Consider the following 22,023-nt stretch of genomic DNA (forward strand, 5'->3'; position numbering starts at 1 on the left):
GCGGTGAGCTCACACAGGAAGAGGAGCAGCAGGATTGCGGTTCAGATCCGCGGAGCTGGAGGCGGCTTCAGTCCGAGGAGGCAGCGGGAACACAGGCTCTGCTCGGGGGGGAAGACATGTAAGATGGCAGAGCTACAAATGCTGTTAGAGGAGGAAATCCCCGCCGGGAAGCGGGCGCTGGTGGAGAGCTACCAGAACCTCACCCGGGTGGCGGACTACTGCGAGAACAACTATGTCCAGGTAGGTGAACGCTCCGCCGGGCTGCGCCGCCTCCCTCAGCCGCCTTTTGTCGCCCCGAGCTCGGGTTGAATGGCTGAGCGGGGACAGGAAATGTGGATAAAGGAACCGGGGGAGTCGCCTGCTCCGCCCGGGGCTGGGACACACACATACAGTCCGGTGCCGGGGCTCCCTTCCCCGGCGGTGTATCCGCTGACCTCGGGGTGTGTTGACCACATTTATCCGCTCACACATCGGGTGTGTCTACTTTTTTTTTATTATGATGATTATTAACCAGAGCGAGGCCTGTGTGTGTTTTACGGCAGGTCAGTGAACACATCTCAGCTGCTCAACAACAATAAAAGAAAAACAACTCCACAATTAAAAGTAGTAAATCAGCCCAACGCTAAAACGCCCCATTAGAATATAACTGGGAGTCCATTACATCCCATAGGGTCTTTTTAAACTCACCATTTAAAACCGCAAAACTGGGTTATTTCCCTTGTGGGACACTGCAGGAATATTCCACTGAGCTGCATTATAACCACTCAATGCATGGGCCATAATGCCTGTGCATGACTTGTACACTTTTATTTAACCATTAACACACCATAACGCAGCTTTAACACCTGATATCTGCAGGGTTAGGGTTAAAAATCAGCTTTTTTTTTAAATATTTCATGTATAAATGAGCGTATTCAGTTGTGTTTGCAGGCTGTGAGACAGGGAGGAATGTAAAGCCATTGTTAGTTGGAGGTATTGATTTTGATTCATCCTCCCCTCCTCCTCCTCTTCATCTTCTTCATGTGTGCTGGACTCTGTGTTCTCTGTGTGTTTCTAAACTTTGCTCTCTTGTGAATGTGGCCCACGGAGATGTGATCATCACAGTACGACTTCACAGAACAGCCTGAGCACCACAGTGTTTGAGTTTCAGCACAGTGACGTCTGCGGGGAGCCGCTCCTACACCAGAGAAAGGGACAAATTGAGTGACAGACAAACAGTGGCAGTGAGAAAACATTTAGTTTCTCAGCAGGAAGTGGACCCACCATATCAGCTGCAGAGGGTGTGTCGCCTCCAGCTGCACTCCCACAGGACTCCCTGTAATTTTTAGTTTTCTTCCTCTCGTCCTGCGATGATCTGGCCACTCCTGGAGCTTTGTGCCAGCTTCCCCCCCCCCCCCCCCCCCCCCCCCCCCCACGTACACACCAGGGCAGAGTTTAACCGTCTCTGACCCGTTTGAAAGAATCTCTCCAGCTGTAACGTGAGAGGGAAACTGATTTTTCCCACGGCGTCGTATCAGATGTAAACATGAGGTGAAATGTGAGAAGCAGGCTGAAGGAGTGGAAGCTGCCTCTGAACGTCTGACAAGAGTACGAAGTTGAGAAGAAGTTTTTTGTTTGGACACGAATAAAACTTGGGAACTGGAATAAAAAAAAAAAGAAAACATGTTGATATTTCGAACTGCAAGGCCAACACTGATCATATTTAATTGATTTAATTAATCGTCAATTTATTTATAGGGATGGATAGAGGATGTAAATAGTCACACAACAATTATCAGATTTGTGGTTCCATCTTTTCATAACTTCTTCCTTAATTGTAGTTCCCGACTTGAATCATAATTTGACCAATTTTAGACTTTAAAGGCAAAATATTCATACACCTGCTCGTATTGAGACATGATACAGCTCTTTAACTGTTTTTGTTGAAATTAATATTGAATTGCTTTCATTTAACAGATGCTTCTGTCCAACATGACTCAGAATAAGCATGTTCACACCCAAAGGGCTGAGAGCTACATCAACAAAAGATTGGAAATCCTTTTTGAAAAACGTTTTTTAAATGAGCTGTGGTCTGAAAAGGTGTTAGAAGGTTAGAAGAAGCTACAGATAATGCATCTAGTCATCAAGAAAAATACATTTGCTGTTGTTTTCACGCTGTTGTGGATGACGAGTTTAGTAAAGATGGATGCTGTTGACAGGTCGCTGTAGAGAACTTGTTGTAAAGTTTGCTCTAACTTGAGTTAAATCCTGTGATTCGCTCTGTCTCGTGTGTCTGACGGGTTTGTGAGTTTGTGAGTCTGTCCTGGTGTTGTTGCCGAGCACTTTGTTCAAAGCGCTGACGCAAAAAAAAGCAGGATTTAAGGCTTTTGGGTTCACGTTAGCTCCGTGTGAGAGGGTGACAGACTATCAGTGCACTTTTTCATAAGCCCTCTCTCTGTTTGCTGCAGATATTCAGTGTCTCTAGGAAACTCACACTCACACACACACATACTCACACACACACACCTAAAAACTGTGCACTCCCACCCGAACCGTGCACATATCAACATGTCTCAGCTCGTGTCAGCCCAACCTTTCTGCACCCTTCACATTTCCATCCCTTCTCTCTCTCTCTCTCTCTCTCTCTCTTTGTGTGTGTGTGTTTGTGTGCGTGTGTGTGTGTTCTTGTCAAGGAGGCTCAGTGCACGTTGTAGTGCAGCTCAGCAGGCACAAGCAGATGGTGAAAGCTCTGTTCAACCAAGGACACGTCACTTTCTCAGCTCCATAGTGACTTTGGTTCATCCAAGAATGTTTGGAGCCGTGTGTGTATGTGTGTGTCGGTGTGTGGATGTCGGTGTGTGTGTGGTGTGTATGACACACTGACAGGTCAGAGTTATGTTTCCTGTTTGCTCTGCTGGGTCCAAAGTTTGGCCCCCTGGAAATGCCTTCTCTCCGTGTGGCAGGAAGTAGCTTAATAATAGCCCCCCCCCCCCCAAAAAAAACACCCTTTCACATTAAGACAGACTATTCTGATAAATCCTCATTGTTGTGTTTTAATATTTTCCTGTTTATTGCATCTTTTTTCAAGATAGTTACCTAATAAAATATATACTCGATCATCGCTTGTTGCCCCGTTTGAAATTTATTCTGCTCCCATTTATTTTACATGTCATTAACCCTCAGAAGCCTGTTTTTCTCAAACCTGATGGACAAGGACACACGTCCTGTATGCAAAGTGGGCCACCTGGCCCCGTTGGCAGGAAACCCTGACGTGGGCTTCCAGAACGAGCTGCTCGTGGCTCTGCTGAATAATACCTGCATCCAGGTTTTATTGTTCTATTCAGCTTTTGTTTTAATTCTGCAGAGCTGAAACAGATTCTGTCAGAGTTTAGTGTCCTCTTTCCATTTCATTATGAATATCAATGGATCTTGTACCATAAAATGTCTTTAATATAGTCAGTTATAGTGATAATGTCAGAATTGACTAAACCAAAGCAAAGCAGCAAATCCTCTGATTTCACAAAGAACTTGGGATTATTTGATTTAGTTATAATTAGAATTTCATTACCAGCTAATCGATTAGTGAACCATTTCTCTCTGAACTACACAGACTGTATGTAGTGCGACACAGTTCTTGTAAACGCTGATGAGACGGTTAAAGAAAGGAGAAGTTTACAAGTTAACATGGGCTATAAGTGATGTCTGAAACAGGTAGTTTGACTCAAAGTTTATGTTTTTACACGGATAATTATACATTTCAAAGATATTTTGAGTCACAATCTGGCATCTGCTTATCAGACGGTCAACGGTAACATGGAATAGGGGAAACAGAAGTGAGATGTGGTAAATCCAGACGTTATTAGTGTTGTAAGGTCAAAACATGTGACAGGACGCACACTGGTACTTTTTCTATTTGAACGGAAAAGTCCCGGCTGCTCTTTAAATTAGCTGTTTTTGAAATGATGGATGTTGTAATCACAGAGTGTATTTAAAGATGGCAGCTCCAAAAAGAGAAGTGAAAACATCTCGCCCCCTCCCTGGAGGCTGGCTCCATGTTAGGTAAACCCCGCCTTCTCCATGTTAGCATATTGGACATCCACCAAAATGATTACATGCCTTTTTTTCAGCTGGACTTTGCTTCTTTGGCTTTTTTTAGTCTTTATTTACAGTCTATTGTATCCATGACATGGAGAGAGGAATGTGCTCCTCATAGTCCTGGTGGTTTATCCTTCATGTACCTGCCCTAAGCTGTTTTTCTAAGAAGAACTCATGAACATTTCCTCTCGAAGAAAGCCAGGTTTACCTCTCTTCCTCTCTCTGGGTTTATCCCGAGTCCTTGTTTCCTGTCCTTGTCTCTCCAGCTCCCTGCTTCTCTCTCTCTCTCTCTCTCTCTCTCTCTCTCTCTCTCTCTCTCTCTCTCTCTCTCTCTGTCTCTCTCTGTCTCTCTCTCTCTCTCTGAGTGTAGTGGCCTGGTTTTTCTCACAGCGTGGAGAGGCCTAGCGGCTCTCAGCTCACCAGCCAGGCCCATTCATCCTTTTTGACCACCTGTCACTCCTCCCCCTCAGCTGACGGGAGTTGGTTTGGTCCAAACCGTTGAACTGATCTGCCCCGAGCTGGTTAGAACGTGGGAGTCGGGGCTCGATTGTGGAGAAAAATGTGAATAATCCACTTTTATGTGCGGCAGCAAGAAGAAGCATCCAACACTGAGAAATACATAAATTAGTGAAGTTTGTGGTCTCAGCCCCAGAGCAATGACTTTCTCCCTCCATGCACCTATTACCAAGTCACTCGAGGAAGGTTAATGACTCTTCTTCATATGCAAACTTTCCCTTTGTGTCTCCATGGGACACATTGAAGGCTTTTTCCAGTTGTATGCTGGCAGTTCTTCAAGGTCAGGTGGACCTTACAGCCTTTCAGTCAGCCTCCATGTGTCGCACTGGAGGAGGAGCAAATTATAAATTCAGCCATCGTACAGCTGAGTGTTTTCATTTTTTTAAGACCCGGTTCAAGGAAGGACTGATGCTGTTGTTGTTTGTATTCCTCACACGATCCGATGTCACCACCTTGTCTGTCTCCTCAGGTGGCTTGTGTTGGTTTTCACTTTCCCACAGACTCATGATTTGAACTCGTGGATTTTTTCTCTTGTAGCCTATTTTGGATTAATAGTTCTATGATGAGGTGTCTGTCAATATTTCAAATGATGATGATACCATTTTTCCCTTTTCCAAACCAAATTATGATAACTGGACTTTACTTATTGGCCAATGCCGACTACCGATCTAATACCAGTATAAAAATAGATCAGACCATCAGACCACCAGCATTTTGTCCGGATTAGTGAGCTTACATCAAGGAGAATGGCCAATACATGTACATTTCAGCATCTTGAACGTTTAGGGGAAATCCTGGTGTCTGTTTGTATATAAATCTTGCTTTTAGAATATTTATATGCATTTGTTCTGTCTCACTTTCAATCAGCTGGATGTGAGATAGCCTCATCAATACAACAGCCCACTGAGCGTCAGCCCTCAGCTGCCTCATGTCTCACTTATCTCCCTGTGTCCGATCTGCAGTAATCAGTGGTCAATACATCACACGGACCGAAGTGCCATGTGAGCTCTACGACCTTCCAGCTGGATTCACAGATCACTCATTCTGCTCTGGACTGTAGCTTCCACTCCTGCTGAGGTTCCAGTTTACAGAAGAGAAAAATAAACCCATTTTATCCAGTCCATTTCAGTGTTTGTTTTCTTTCTTCTTCTGAGCTTGTCCCTGACACTTGTGGTCCACGGTGAAGCTCTTCAACAACACTTGGATGTTTAGAGACGTATGACATCTCCCAGAATTCCACACATTCCTGCAAGTGTTTTTTTTTCCTGTTTTGTTCAGAGTGCCTTTCCCCTGCGGACAAGTGGGAGCAGAGAAACTCAGATGTGTTTGTCAGCTGACGAATGCCGGGGCAGACTGTAGAGCTGCAGAAACAGTGTTTTGTTTTTTAGACACACTCTTTATTCGTGTTCCATACTTTGATTGCACAGCTCGGTGAAAACCCCTCATGAGTTATTAGATATGTTTACCGACATTTTCTATGAGTCATGCCATGCAGTCAGGACGGAACTCTCATTTTGTCCACTTCCTAGTTTTGCCCATGCCGACTTCTTGGTGAAGGGGCAGGTACCCCTCCTCTGACCCCTGAACAGCTTCTATCCTCTGGGAGGAAGTCTGGACTGTTCCTTCCTACTGTCTCAAAGAAGCCTGAGAGCAAAGCAGTGCACCACCCTGTTGAAAAACAACCCTTCAGCAGTTGCCGGCCGTTATCCTGCTAGACTGGATTGGTGACTGTGTGAGATTGAAGTATTAATCCAGTTTTCTACCTCGGGAGATTCAAAAAAACTTCCTAATAAACGAATCCATTCTTGTGGCTGCCACTCCCTTATTGCTCCAGACTTTATATATTCCTCGATACACCCTCTCTAAACCCGGCTGAGGTGCTGACGGCCGGTCTGCCACCGCCTAGATATTCTGTAAACTCTTTCACTCAGTCATTACTCAGCTCAGAAATATGAGATAAAGTGCCCCCGGAGCATTAAAGGGATCTCGCCTCATTCTCTGCATCCCCTGCTGCCGTGGAGTACACTGAGTTCTGCCGTGCTGTTATCTACCTTTTGTACTGAGCAAGCACTCGCTTTGTTCTTTTCCTGGCAAGCGTTTGCTCTCATTCCTCCAAATGTCCACCGCAACGTTTCTTTTCTCGCTGAAGATGGACGTCACGGCGAGTGCAGATTCTTGGGTAACTGAACAACCAATCTGGTTAATCTGAGGATTTGTGCACAGCCGACCTCTGATGCGCGAACAAGCAGCGGCTCTAAGATGCCACACTGGCAATGCAATCAAGTGTCACATCTGTCCTCCCAGCGCTCGTCACTGACCTCACATCACAGCTCTGTACGCTAATGCAGTTTGGATCAGTTCATCCAGAGGTACCAAAAAAAAGATGAATCCGCCATCTGCCATTCAACTAGTGCTGAATCAGTTTATTTCTTCCCCTAAAACGATGTGTCATGCAACAGATTTACAGTTGCATGATTGAAGAGGATGCTAAAGATCAGCTGTAGCCCGTCTCATTCAGTAGATGGCTGTTCATTGCCTCATTGTTGCAGCCACTGTTTCTTTGGTAAAAGAAACATTGAGAGATGTGGTGGTTGGTTTTAAGGCTTGGCTTTACAGCTTTACATCTGTAAACTGGAAAGGCACTCAGTCGAGCACAAGGCCCAACTGCCCACTTAAAGTCAATGACGCTGCACCAAATTGCACTCAAAGATATCAGTCCCCTGAATGAGCCTGCTTCTTGCCATCAAGATCAGTCAGAATTTGTGAGAATCCCATCCTTCTACCAAGGGGCAAAAACAGAACCTCCTTGAGGGAGGTGATGGAACAGGCTTCAATTTTTGTGCAACAGCATTTTGAAGTGGGTGGAAGACAAAGTGTTCGCAACTCAACTTCAGAACTGACCCTTTCCCCCATTCATTATGAAACTATGTCTGTTTTGAGTCAAAATGAAACAGAATTCATCTCTTACATGGAGAAATAAAGGGAGCATTCAGGCAGAGTGGCTGATGAGCTCTGATAGTATGGAAATTGCCATATTAGAAAGGCATGAATGGCAGTCATTGAAGAAAATTGAATTGAACAACATCACATGTAGTGCTTTGAATGGAAGCACAGACTACTGTGTATAGATATGTTTGAAAGAAGTACAGACTATAGACATGTAAACACTGTGCTGTATTTACTGTAACATTTGAGCACTGAAGCATCCATTTTGCTTTCACAGCTCCAAGGTATTGATTAAAACCATCACTATTAGCAGTTTCTTAATATTGAAATTGTAATATGCATCCACTCTTAGCCTCTAGTGTGAGTCATACACTACTCAAAAGAATCTATCCTAAATGTGTTTTCCTGTAGAAATAAAATTCTAAGGCCCAACAATGTTTGTGCTTTGCGTTAAATGAACACCGTCTCTGACTTGCAGCCTGATGGTAAAAGTAGGCCAGTGGTTCTGCACAGGCAAGCACATGTGGCTCAGTAATATGAAGTCTCATATCCCAACAAAAAAAACTGCATCCTCCTGCAGAAAAAATTGCCCTCATGGATGTGAAGCTCCTTTACTTTGTTTGTTTGTGTTGTCTTCACACATTCTCCTGCAGCTGTGACACCAGCTCCCACGTCGCGTGTTGCTGTGTCATTAGAAGGTGTCTGCGTGTGCACACATTCAACAGATGGCCTTTAGCTCCGAGCCCTCTGGAGGAATCTCTCCTCCTTCCTCCCTCCTGAGGCTGTTATCACACAACACATCTGCTGCTCTGATTCCCGCCAAAAGAAACACCACCAACACTGTCACCTCCTCACCCGGCCGGAGCTTACCAGCAGAGCTTTTAGCCGTGTGTATCGCTACTGGATTAAATACGTGCTGCCATGGGGGGGGGATCAGTAATGAGGCAGACAGTGACATGGTCCTTCTCCAACGTCCGTCCATTCCTCCCATCTTCTGGTGATCAAATGTCTCCTTTCGTCCTGGTTTCCAGTCCCCATAGCATCCATCACCAGTAATCATCTCCTCCACCATCCACCCCATGCTTCGGCAGCCTGTTATCAAACCCCAGTGTCCCCCCCCACCGCCCCACCCCCCAGGCACTGCTCTCTGGACTCTGCTTTGGGAAGAGCCCACCAAGATCAAACAGGGTGGCTCATTTTGTAGCTCAGCTCACAGCCTCAGTCTGTTTGAAGTGATGTGAGTCGGCTTCCTACAACGTGTCATTACCACAGTTTGTGTGGTTTGGCCACTTTCTGAACTTACATCATTGAATGCAGTGGAACAGTGTGTGAGACAGGACTTATTGTGAAGAACATGTCCTCTGCAGAGTGTTTTCATGCTGCTCCGTCAGCCATGACTTCAAATGTGTGTATAATTTATTTCGGAAAAAGTTATATTCAAAGTTAGAAGTCAGTTGCTTCAGTATATTAGCATAGTGGCTAGATAGGGGCCCAGTAAGGCCAAGAAACAAACTGCTTTATTGTTGTTTCCCTAAAAGCTTGTAGCTACTTGAGGGTAACTTACTTTGAATCCACTGTTATCTAGATTCAAAGGCATTCTGTGTGCCACCTCTTAAAGATAATCCACTTCATCCTTCCTTATCATGTCATATACTTGTATGAGTATAGTCTTGAAAGACATATTTTCACGCACATTTCGTTTAGCATTTGCAGCTGTGAGCGAGCAAGAGAATGGCTCAATGGTTGAGCAATCATTACTAACTAATATCTTTGTTTTAACATCAATTTTTTGAGCAACACAATATCTTGGTATTTAGGAGTTTGGTTGTGTTTTATCTAGAGTGAAGATCAAATGTTGAAGTCTGCATTGTCTGGAGTTCTGGATTATTTAACGGTCCAAATGGTCACTGGCAAAGGTCTTATTAAAACCGCAAATTAAGCATTTTATTGGTGAATACTTCAAGAAAGTAAAAATGATGTCAAGCTGTTTAGAAGTTAGCCGCTCACTCGGTACCTCTGCTGCAGCAGGAGGTGTTATATCATAAATCCCTCCAGACAGAGCGTAGTATCAGGGGAGAGAGTCGTTGGGGATCGAAGGTCTTGGCGGCTCTATTGGCCCGAATCCACCACAAACCTGACCTGGATCTGCAGCTCAAAGATGGATGAGGCTGTTACATGATATTAACAGTAATTGGGTTCTTCTCCAACCAGCAGTTTTTTTTTTTCATCTGTTTCTCTTTCCCCCTCTCTAATCCCTTTTTTTGTGCACAGGCCGAGGACAAGAGGAAAGCTCTGGAGGAGACCAAAGCCTACACCACCCAGTCCCTGGCCAGCGTAGCCTACCAGATCAATGCCTTAGCCAACAATGTGCTGCAGCTGCTGGACATCCAGGCTTCGCAGCTGCGGCGCATGGAGTCCTCCATCAACCACATTTCCCAGGTCAGAGAACGACACACACCACAAACCATACAGCTGTGAAGAATGGTGCCCCACATTTCCCACTTCTCCTCTCACTTTCACACTGACTCGGTTCTTTTCAAACACAGTGCGAGGCCTTCTGTAATATCCATGGTTCCTTTTATTAGCTTCTCACTCTTGTCCCAGTGTCTGACTGGCTGTGTGTTTGGCCGAATGACTGGTTTTCTGTGTGGCTTTCTAACATGCTGCTGTCGACAAAGAAACGCACTGCACAACGTCTATAGTTACCACAAAGTTTGAACACACTCAATTTGTAATTATCTAGGCCTTAACACAGTAGACTTGTGTGTGGTTAACTTACATTTTCAAACTTGTATCACATCAGCGATGGATATTGGAGCCTCAGTTTTAAATGTTTCAAGGTTTTGCTTCAGACACATCTAATCATGCCAGAATGCATGTTGAAGCAGCAGTAGTAGTTGTAGATAAGAACAGTTTGATATGTTTATTTGTCAATTTTTGTAATATTCTTGTCCTTAGCCATTGGTCCAAGTTATTTTTATCTTTTAAAAGGATGTGATGTAGCCGACTTGAAGCTGGGATCAAGCAACAGGCCACGTTTAAGTCATGATGAGTCACAGTAGAGCTCTTGTAGGGTTAACATGCTACTGTGATAAACATCTATAGTGGTGCATCAAATGGTTTTGTGGAATAAATCACTATTTTTTTCATTTCTTAACCTTTCCCCCTGTGTAGCATGAGGCCTCTGCCATGTGCAGGTAAATCCAACTGCTCATCCAATGAAAGCATTAAGAGCTCAGACAAATCAAACAGAGAGCTTCTCCATGTGGCTTCTCATAGATTGGATTCACAAAAACCAGCATCACGCAGAAGACACACATGATTGAATCTAATGAAAAATTATAGTGTAAAAAGAATACATTTTTGTAGTTTCTTGTTAATGCGAAAACGCTCTGTGGTGTAATGGTCGTATTGGGTTGAGCTGCTTTGGTTTTGTCTCTTCCTGTCTCTGCTATCTGTGTATTTCCTCTGACACAGCTTCGCCAGAAACTCTTGCAGGCAGCAGCGAAGGTCAGACTTTTAGTCTAATAGAAGGAAAGAGGACTTGTCAGACTTGAGGGCTTGAAAGAGAGAGAGAGAGAGAGAGAGAAAAAGAGAAAGAGATAGACCCGGCAAATCAGAGAGAGAGAGAGGGACCTGCAGAGGGAAATGGAAGATGGATCATGACAAGCAAAGAAAAGGAAGAGCAGGCATATTTACACTCCTTCAGGTTTTCAGTCAATATCCCGGCAAATAACATTCGGGCGATCCTAAGGTCCACATGACGCCGCCGCCTGTCTTAGTCGCGATGACAACCCCTGTAGGCTACACCAGTAAAGCCTTTGAGAGACAGTTAGATCTGGTGCTTTACGTCAGGGAGTTTCTTTCCAGAGAATTCCTCGGTTTAACTTATGTTGTTGGACTTCTGTCTTTATATGCGCCTGGGGAAATCCCATTCTTCCTTTATTCCAGCTCATGCTTGTGTACTTTTTGAAGCCATGGTGAAGATGACGTAGATCATGTCAAGTTGGGTCAGCTGGTGGTCATCAGAGACGTGTGCTCCCACAGTTTTGGTTTAAGGGAAATGCAGGAAAGTAAATTTAATTCAAATCCTCACCGTAGCTGCTCCGTGGATCCGTCTTGTGTTTTTCTAATTCATCCCTGGGAATTATGAATGATCTTAGCAGCTCTGACTCTTTCATTCAGAACGTCTCCATCGCCGTCTCGTTGTTGTTTTATGGATTAGCTTCGGCCCAGGTCCTTATGTGTTTGCCGTAATGAAGCGTATCTCTGTTTTAATAATAAAGAGGCCGGCCTGTCAGCTCTACAGGCTGTGGGCGTGTTTTATTGCTCTCCACTGTCCTGTTCAGAGGTGGATCATTATCGTGTTGCTCTCACTGCTCATGGATATGAGATTAGCTTCGGCCCTCGAGGACGACGCTGCATTCTGCTGAATGGACGAGGGAGAGGAAAGTCTGTAGCTTGCAGGGTTCATGTTGTTTTTATAACGGAGAGGAAAGGATAGAAAGTTCTCCCGTGCCAGTTCAAATATGATAAATCCTCCCCAGCATGAATAAACACACTTCAGAATTCACTGGCTAAACATAATCCAACTGTAGTCGAATCCTTTTTCAAGTCTCTTGTACCCGTCCATGCCCGAAGCTGGAGATGCCTCAGGATGCAGCTCGCTTACATTCACGTGTCAGTGAGTCAGTGGTGAGACGTTTGTCTGGCGTCAGGGCCGTTTCCATTGGTCTGCCCACACTGACGTGGGGCTCACTCTGGTCAGGGTGTGTCTGCATGGTGGTGGCCGTTCTCCGACTGGAGCTGATGCATCCCACTGGGTTGGGTACAGAGGGTTATGTGCTGTAATACAACACGTCTTGTCTTGTCTTTTGCTTGTGCTGGTAGGAGAGACTGATATTGGGAACAGGGAATTGCTCAGGGACTAACAGGGAACGTATCAGATGCATAATTTGGCTCAGTTATTGGTCACACGAGAGCTTTGATTCATCAATAATGAATCATTTCAACCTCTGTCTGCTTTTAAATAACAGTAAGGATGAAACTAATGATGTATCCTTTTTGTCCAGATATTTTTCTCTTTTTGACTATTGCTTAATTGTTGGTTTGGTTGACATCTTCAAATTATTAACAATGTTAAGAGAAATAAGAATTAATTCTAATCATGTAAAAAACTGAATATGAACATAAGGAGCAGCTTTAATGATTTACTGAATTTAAATATTGTCAGATTGACTTGTTGTGACCAGTTCAACCAGTTCAACCAATCAAGTAATGAGATTAACAATACCCAGTAATCAAGCAAAATAATATTTTCCTGCCCTTTAACCAGTTAATAATTCACAACCTCACATAGTTTTCTGCTGGCCCCTCAGTGGGGGGGGGGGGGGGGGGGGGGCAACCCTCATGTTTGGAACCTTCTGGATTAATCAACTGATTGTTTGAACTTTAATCAAGAGCAAAAATTATTCTGCTTCATTTTCGATGAAGCCTCTAAAAACTTTGAATCAAAGGTGTTATCATAGAAGTGCATTGAACCGTAGTTTAAAGATAATGTCTCGTTGATATTCAGTGGATGTCGGTGTCGAGCTGCCGCCTCGCTGAGCAGCTTCAGTTCATCTTTTTTAGGTGTTGCGTCACCGATGCACAGATTTTGGAGTGTGAGCGGTCAGGTGTTTGTTTACGTGTCTCCCCCCCCGGCTGTCTGTGTCATTCTCAATCTAGAGTCTCTTTGCAGTGCTGAGGCGGAGAAGGCTGACGGGAGAATAGAGTGGCTCGCTGGGCTTCCACCTTGTGCTGTGTGTGAAGTGGCTGCTAAGCGGCTGCGAACAGGGGCCGCTTTGTCTGCCCGGCGGAAGAAAATGCCTCACATTGAGAACCTCTCTGTGATACCCTCGAATAGAGGAAAGACGGGGGAGAATACTGTTCGTGTGTGTGTGTCTGTGTGTGTGTGTGTCTGTGTGTGTGTGCGCGCAGCCAGTGTTCATTCTGCAGCTCCTGTGTCCTGATTATGAATGTCCCCCCCTTTACAGAGCTCTGAGGTTTCATGGAGTAGCTGTTTCCTCAAATGATCTGCACCATATAGACCAATTTTTTTGAAATACAGAAATAGTTATTGTTGTCATGTCAGCAAGTATCATTTAGACAGTAATGTCATGAATGAGACATGGCTGCATTGTTTTAACTTATTTAAACTGAGTTATAACTTTTCAGATCAAGCTGATATTGTCATCCATAATTCAAACTGTTTGAATATGCCTGGTATAATATCACGTGAGGGGCTTTTCTTTATGGTTATGAACACAAAACAAAGACCAGGTAATCACTGATAAACTGTGGAGCTGAAAATAGCCAGTGATGTGTTCGCCCTCAGCAGCGCTCACTCTCTCTCTGGGCAGTAAATGAAAACCCCTCAGAGGTATTTGTGTAGATGTGTGCAGGACCTTTTTTGAGTGCAGTGAAGATCCCCCCTCGCCTTTTCTTAGTAAAGTCGGGCATGAGCAGTTTATTATGAACAAATGATCAATGTTCCCTCTCGTGTTCAGAGCAGCAGTCAGGGAGGAAACACTGAGTCACTCTCAGGCCAGGGGGGGGGGGGGGGAAAAGAAAGACGATGCAGCATAAGAAAAACACTATAACTGAAATCAAGTGAAGTGCAAGAGGCCGAACCCGTTTTTACGGCCCAAACAGTAAATTGAACCACAATTTGATAATTTATTGATTATCACTCAAGTGGACATGTAGATGTGCTGATGATGTGATACAACAACTGGTGGGTAACTGGGTGTGGCTGCATTTCCCAGTACATCTGTGTGAGTGGCTTAGATCCAGAGCAGGCCGATTGAACCGAGTGACCAGTGACGAAGCTGCACAACAACGGGCTGGATGCAACAAGCAGCTCACACATAGACACACACACACACACATACACTGCCAGTTTGTTCCCACAGCTGTGTGCTTCACTATGAAGCAATTACTACAATTACACAATATTCTTATCTGATCAGTGTCAGCTGGCTTTGTATTTGTGTGTGTGTGTAAAATAGGGATTCAGTTTGTGTTTGTGATCTCAGTCTGTCTGGCACGTGAGTTTTTTCATTTTTCATCACAACCGCATGCCATTACACTCCAGTGTGTGTATATGTGTGCGAGTGTGTGTCATCAGTGCTGTGATGAAAACACACACAAGCAAAGACTGTTGGGGTTACGTCTGTGTGCTGCAGTGGCGGCTTTTTGACCTCTCGTCGAGGAAGAATGGCACCCATCCAAACAGGAAATGAAGCTCTGTCTCTCTCTCCCTTTCTTTGTGTGTGTGTGTGTGTGTCTGTGTGTGTATGTGTTTGTCCTGTGTGTGCTTACTGCTGATCCCCCTGCTTGCCTGGGTATTTCAGTCTCTCTCTCTCTCCTGCCTCCCCTGGTGGTCTCTCTCCCACTTGCACGGCTGTGAAACCCACAGTGAGAGTTTGTCAGTGTATTTGTTTTATTCACTGTTGAATATTTACACTTATTCTACACACGTCTTCGTTTTCTCACTGGATTAAAGCGACTTGTCATTCCGTGTGGCCGGGACTTTGTGTGGTCCGCTGCCTCCAGACAGTTGTTCATCAAAGACTCATGTTTGGTGTTTGAAAATTCAGTTGCAGTCTCTGTTTACTATATTTTGAATGACTCATGCCTAGAAACAAGAAAATGAGACATTGTGAAACTGTGAGAAACAAGTACTGAAAGCTCACGATGATGTTTTCAAATATACAGGTTGGTTCCAAATAACCCAAAGATCGTCACTTTCAAATGATTTGAAACCACGACTGCAACAAATGATTATTTTCACATTTCACTATTCTCCATTTACTGAAAAGCCAGAAAATAATCAACTCAAGTCGGATTTATTTATAACACATCAGAAACAATAGGAGTTGAGCCAATGTGCTCTATAATCCTGGCAAAGGAAGGTAACAACACATGAATAAAAGATCAAATGTGCAACTTTGTGATGAAGTGACGACGGGGATCAGATTCATAAAACAGACTCAATCTGAATTTTAAAGCAAGATTAAAAATGCAGCACCTTAGATTTAATATTATTCGGGGCAAAACCTGATGCATAGTGTGAAAATATTGTCTGCTATAGTTTCCAAAAGACCAATTCAAAGTTTTCACACAGTCACAAAAATATTATAAATACATTAAACCTTCACATTTGAGAGGCTGTTTTTTTTTGGTACCAAGCTGCAGAAATCAATCTTTATCCCTTAGAATTATTATTCTAATTGTATATTTATTAGGTAATGATTGGTTTTGCCCAGGGAGTGATGAAGGGGTCGTCCAATAACCTGAAAGAAATACAAGCACAAAACAGAATGTCCGTTTTACCAAATCGATTATTTTGATAATAAACCAACTGTCAAAATCGGACTCTTTGTCCCTCGATCATCTGATTAGTCGTTTGTGAAATCCAGGACTTTTCCCCTTTAAGGCCGCTGCTGTATTTGCTCCTTGCCACGTCTGTGTGAGTTGAAATGCCTCGAATGTGACGTGTGGCACATTCATCACGACTTGGTCCTGCATGAATAGAGTTTAAATTGGACTGAGTGATGGTGGTGACTGAGGTTGTTCAGTAAATCATCAGTCCTCCGCTCGGCTGTTACTTCCTCTCCAGCTTCTCCTTCCACGACCTCACCCCAGCATCATCGTCATCATCATTTCCACCAGTGCAATCTTTCCCCATCAACAGCACTCTGCAATTACATCTAATCATCACACCTCTGTTCGGCTGATCTTCCCTTTATGAGAATAATCAAGGCAATTATTCAACGGCTCCTCGTAAACACGACTGATGAGGAAGCTCTGTCCGTGGCAGAAGATTTTGCAGCTGTCATTTTACAGTTTGTTATCTCCCTTGTTCTAATTCTGGCTTCCCCCTTCAGCTTCTATGTAAACCAGAGCTCAGTCAGAACGCTGCTTTGGCCGCAGCCCAGAGTTAAATTGGCAAAAGTCGGCCGAGGTGTTTCCATATGTGCTGTGTTAGCAAACAAAGCGCCGACCTTGGCTTGCAGTCCTGTTTTTTTTCTCTCTGCTGGGAGAGTGGGAGAGAGACAACATTTCCAAGGTTTCACACTTGTCCAGCCGTCACAACCTCCGCTTCTGGCTCGGCCATGACACACACGGGCTGTTCGATTTACCAGAGGAATCCAGTGTGTGTGGGGTGCTAAACAAGAAGCTGCCAAACAGGGATCTCCCCATGGGGTGTTTGACCCCCCCCAGATTCTGGCTTCAAGTGCAAATGGAGGCTCCGACCTGCTCCGGGTTGCACTAACAGCTCCGAGAAGCTGCCCCACCGAAAGGCCTCCTGACAACTGTTTGCCTCTGCAGATGACGGGCTTCGGTTGTAATGGCTGTAATCACGCTGAGAAACAGACCAGACAAAAGAGGCGTTTGCTCCGACAGCCGTTTTGCATCAGCGCTGAGTCGGGAGTGTTGGATTGCACGGCTCATACAGACGAGGCCGGACACGGTCAGAACAAGCAGCTCGAGGAACAGGCATGTGACTGGAAGAGCCCTTTGTGTTGAGATGTAGAACAAGGTGCCCTAGAGCTGTGGTTTCTGGGGGGTTGGGCTTCCCAGTGGGTCACAAGATTGAGCCAAGCGGTCATGGGATGATTTAAAGCAAAGAAGAAACAGGAAATCATATAAATGGAATGTGTGTTTATATATTTATGCTTAAACAAAACATGTCTGTCTTTCAAGAATATGAACATGTTCGTTACAAGAGAAAAAACAAAACTCTAACCTCTCAAACAAACTGGAATGTCCCTCAGCAGAGCACATGCCTCCATCAAGTCCAAGCAGTCTTCGTGTATTAAATCAAGCAGCATCAAGTTTTACACAATCTGAGTGAGTTCATTGTTGGTCCATAAAACTCAGAAACTGGAAAATCTGGTTTTAATCAGGAAGTATTTGATCAGAGAAGTCACTCCAATGTAAAAGCTAGTAGCCAGGAGCATAAATGGAGATTCTGGAGTTTGTTTATTTTCATTTTCTTCTGGCACTAACTGTCTTTTTCAAAGACAACCAGAACATCAAAGTGCCATGTTTAAGTTTTTTGCTCTCCGCCCAGAAAACTGAAGATGAAATCGCCTCATCTTCATTTCCATCGACCAAAGGAAGAAACGCCAATTCTTCCGCCAAGAACCTCAAAACGCTCTGATGCAACACGGCCACAAGATGTCTTAATGATAGAGCTGAGTGATCACAACTCAAGCTTTTTATTGGCCCGCGTTTCCAGATCCCGCAAAAAGCAACGTGTTTAGGGCCAAGCTCTGAAAAAGTTATTTCAGGAAATGTAGGAAATAAGTAGAAGCAGACCAGGCCTGGATGACATAAAGAAGCTTCAGCAGAAAGAAAAGCACACTCCAGCACTCGTAGCACTTCATCATAAAACAACCGCTGCAACACACTGAGCATCGCAAATTGTTCAAATCCGCTCTCAGGGGTGAGCGGGGCGGGGGGGTAATGGTGAGAGAGCGAAGCAGGGCTTTGCAGAGAAGGGAAAATATAACTCTTAAGGAAGTTCGTGTCCTCATCAATCCGTCCTCACCTGCTTGGGGCTCTGACCATCGGGATAACTCCTCTTGCATAGTGAGCCTGAACTTGAGTTTCAAACGTGTTCCACAGACGATGAGCTTAATACTTTTTATCTACTTGTAAACCCACAGAACAAGGATGTCCAATTCCTGGACTCCAGTAATGATGAGCTTATCTCAACCCTCAGCCAGGAATGATGACCTTTTAATAAGAGCCGTGTCGTTTCTCAAAATAAAGTATAATCTTAAAATTGTTCGTGTTCTTGGACAGTGATACCATTTGGAATAAGTATTTTTCAGTGTGTGTGTGTGGTATCTCTCTAAATCTTATAATCATCTGCAGTGGAGCTCTGTCATTAACCATTGGCCCATGTGTCTGGTCCGAGTAGCCACACATGCACACTGACAGAATGGTACTCAGGGTGTGTTTGTCTTGTAATAGGCTTTCCCCTATGTTGCGGGTTAAGCACTCAGTTCAACCCTACTATGCCTACAGTACATGCTGTGCAGCTTCCCTGTTTGTTTGTGCATAGCTCTGCATTTTATTGAGGGAAACATCCAGTGGCCAGTCTGCCAAAGTGCTGGAAAAGCTGTTTTCCTTTCTCTCCGACATGTGCTGAAGTGAAACCGGCTGTTTGAGTTCCATATCAAAGTCGGCAGATTTTTTTTTCTTCTTCTTTGGAATCGCCGCTTACCTCACTTTTCAAAACAGTGTGTGTTTGTGTGTGTTTCTCTGTTGGGAAGTTACGTTTGCACAAGGCTTCGAAATTCCATCCCTGGCCTTTTGATTGGCTGACTTCCCCCCCCCCCCCCCCCCCCCCCCCCCCCCCCCCCCCGAGGGAGAGACGTCAGGTCAGAGAGGATCAGTGTGGAGAGTGTTCCAGCCCTGCTGCCATAGGTCTGACAATATGTTGGCTGTGAATGAAAACCAAAACCTTTACTCCATACACCTAGTTTATTGTATATCCTTTAAATCCAAGTTGTATATGTTATTGTGGAGAGATTGTCTACATATCCAATCAGGAAAGCCTGTATTTGGCAAATTCGGTGAATAAAATAACCGACAAATTAAAATACTTGATCATATTACCACGTATATCATGTAAAAATGTAGTGTTGTCATAAATAGCAATACTTAAAGCAAGTGAGAGAGATAGAAGTACTGTACCATAAACCTTTGTCTCAGGTTTTTTACTAACTTAAGTTTGTTAATCAGTATAACCCCCGACTAGATCCAATTAAGTAAATTTTTCTTCCATCCAGAGAATATGGACAAATTTCAATAACAAACTATATCATACATTTAAGGAAGGAATGCCCCTCCCCCTGCCGGTGTAGAATTACATTCTTTGCCTCGAATTTCAGAAAAATAGCCGAACCTGAAACCTGAGACCAAACACATGAAGAAACACTAAATCTCATGTCATCATCTCTTCCATTAGAGCAATCACTGAGCGTCCAGGGCGGTAAACACGTCAATGCTTCACCGGGAGCCGCATCACTTCTTTAGATTCCTGTGTGTTGAAGTCCAAACATTTATAGTCCTTGATCCTATCCCCAATTGGGATTTACATGCGTTCCAAGTACTGTCTTAACCGAAATAGCAACAGTCTGGACTATAAAGAACCTAAATAAATCAGGAAACCGAAAGGCCCTTGTTGCCAGCACACCATCTATCAACCGCTGCTCACCCATGTCCTAAAATGGGAAGAAACTCGTGAAGTTCCAAGAGATTTCTATGACTGGACTGTTTTTCTGTCTGGGTACAACGTTTCAATGACACTGATGCTGTTGGCAAGAGTTTAAAAGTATGTACCTACTTCCTCAGAATAGTTGTTTAGGTGGGTCACTCCTCTCTGGGTGTGGAAACAAAGGGATTTAGAAAACACTTAACTAAAAGGATGTATTAACAAAATCAAGTGGAGGGAAGATAATAAATGTAATAAGTTAAAGAGGATGTTCAATCACGAGAAAGCAGGAACAATCGGATGTGTGTAAATCCTTAGTAAGTCTGTTGCTAGACCCGTTTTCTTTCTTGTTCTATCTGGAATATTTGCAATTAGAGGAAGTGAGAAGATTCCCTGTAAAGAAACGTCACCAACAGGGCAGAAGATCCATATCTTTAACAAAACCCATTGTTTCCTGTAGCAAAGGGAATTTGAAAACAGTAAAATGCCGGAAGCGGAACAGGAGGAGAATGCTGCCTCACCCAATGGCAGGCTTAAACCCACATGCCATGTCTGATGAGTCAGAGCAGTAAATCCTAAAAGCCTGTTGCCGATGGAGAAGCCAAACACCAGAGCCAAATGCTGCTCAGTGTTTCTGGGAAACCACTGCAGGCCTCAAACATATGGGTGACAGTGGTTTGAGAACACATATGAATCATCCACCTTTCAGTTTGGCAACATGTTTTCAGAGTTCAGTCTCTTTCCACCTAACAGTCGGGCCACTGGGATCAAGTAAATACCTTTTTAATGCCAGTTTAAAAAAATCACTAGAAGCAGTCAAGGGAAAAAGCCATTGCCAAGAGAGAAGTTCTTCAAGAGGTCAGTCGAACAGGGTCTAACCAGAATTGGCTTTTCTACAAAGACCTTTTTTAATTCTGTCGGACGCATTTAATGTTTCTCGGGTTTTGAATTTAACCAACCGGTCAACGGTTGTCTGACATCAGCCTGCGCCGTTACTATTTTTCGGCAAACAGGAAGGAGATGAGCTCACACATCACATTGCTGTTTCACTTCCCCCCCCTTTGCCCGCAGCGCTGATGTTTGTCCACACTCTGACAGGGGGAGGGTGTTCAGCCAAGGCCAGCTGCTTTCCCACTTTAGACACATTTCAACCACAGTTCTCTTGTTTTCGAGTTTTTCTATTTGTGAATTGCAGTGAAACACTTCCTGTTTTTGCCTGTGAACGCCCACTTCCTTAATGATATCTCAGAACAATGCTCCACGCACCTGACCGAACAAGTCCTCATGTCGGGGTCGTGGTGAGATCTTCCATCAGGATCTCACAAAGCCAATCTTTGAATCCCGCTCCCCTGCATGGAAGCCAAATGGACTGATTAGATTTTGGCCCAGCTGTTTTCCAGATTATCGTGATTTATGACTGTGAAATTTGAGCATTATCTCTGAGCTGCAGGGTCCAGATCTATTAGCTCAAAACCGATCCCAGCAGAGCCCCTACCCTCTGGAGTTTTTAGTGCTGCTAAAAAATTTCCCGTTTGTACATTGTGTTGTTCACCTCATCGGGAAGACAGTTGTGTTTTTATATTAAGAGCCTCTTGTGTTCTGGCAGCCCTGCTCAAGTTAAAACCAATGACTGCGTCCAACGCTCTGTCAGTCCTGTTAATCCAAGGAGACACAACGAGGCATTGAAACAGAACGGAGCTTTCCCTTTTCAATTTGAAGTTTCAGAGGGAGCAATTATTTACAAAAAACGTTGTCTATTATGAAATATGAATTCCCATTTTCTGCAGTTTTGAACAAAGCACCCTTTTACACCAATCTGACACATGAACTACGAAAGCTCTCAGGTGACACTTGGAGACTAAGTCGCCCATACAGTGGAACAGTGCAGCGTAAAAAGACAGATCTAGGTCCAGCTCCAGATCCCTGCGATATGAAAGGAGTCCTCTGTTGGCGCTGGTCACTGCTCTCCCCCCCCGTGAGAGACCATCGTTTTACTGCCCCGCCCCGAGCAGACATTGCAGCCTTTCATCTCTCAGAGGAAGGGCAGCTGCCCCTGAGCTCGGGGACGTAAATGCAGTGGTTTGTGGGACATTGTAACATGATGGTCAATATGTAGGAGCCGTATAGACTGTCATGGCTGTGAAGCTGAAAAGAAAATACAGTTCTAACCAGTCTACTGACGGGAAATGACCCATCAGCTATTTTTATGTTTT

The 22,023-nt window shown here is 44.2% G+C and overlaps 1 protein-coding gene across 10 annotated transcripts in view; it reads left to right on the top strand.

Annotated features, from left to right (window-relative positions):
• The window catches only part of abi1a (abl-interactor 1a), a 38,987-nt gene continuing 16,964 nt past the window's right edge, over positions 1 to 22,023 (top strand). For 8 of the 10 annotated variants that reach the window (XM_053412967.1, XM_053412961.1, XM_053412964.1 and 5 more), the window contains exons 1-2: positions 2 to 240; positions 9,808 to 9,975. In XM_053412967.1, the coding sequence (XP_053268942.1) occupies positions 124 to 240; positions 9,808 to 9,975 (285 nt within the window). In that variant the 5' untranslated portion in view covers positions 2 to 123. Of the gene's footprint in view, positions 241 to 9,807; positions 9,976 to 22,023 lie in introns of all 10 variants that reach the window. The other 2 variants (XM_053412966.1, XM_053412959.1) reach the window with 1 other exon arrangement.

The sequence above is a fragment of the Pleuronectes platessa genome, chromosome 20 (assembly GCF_947347685.1).
Source record: "Pleuronectes platessa chromosome 20, fPlePla1.1, whole genome shotgun sequence".
Lineage (NCBI taxonomy): Eukaryota > Metazoa > Chordata > Actinopteri > Pleuronectiformes > Pleuronectidae > Pleuronectes > Pleuronectes platessa.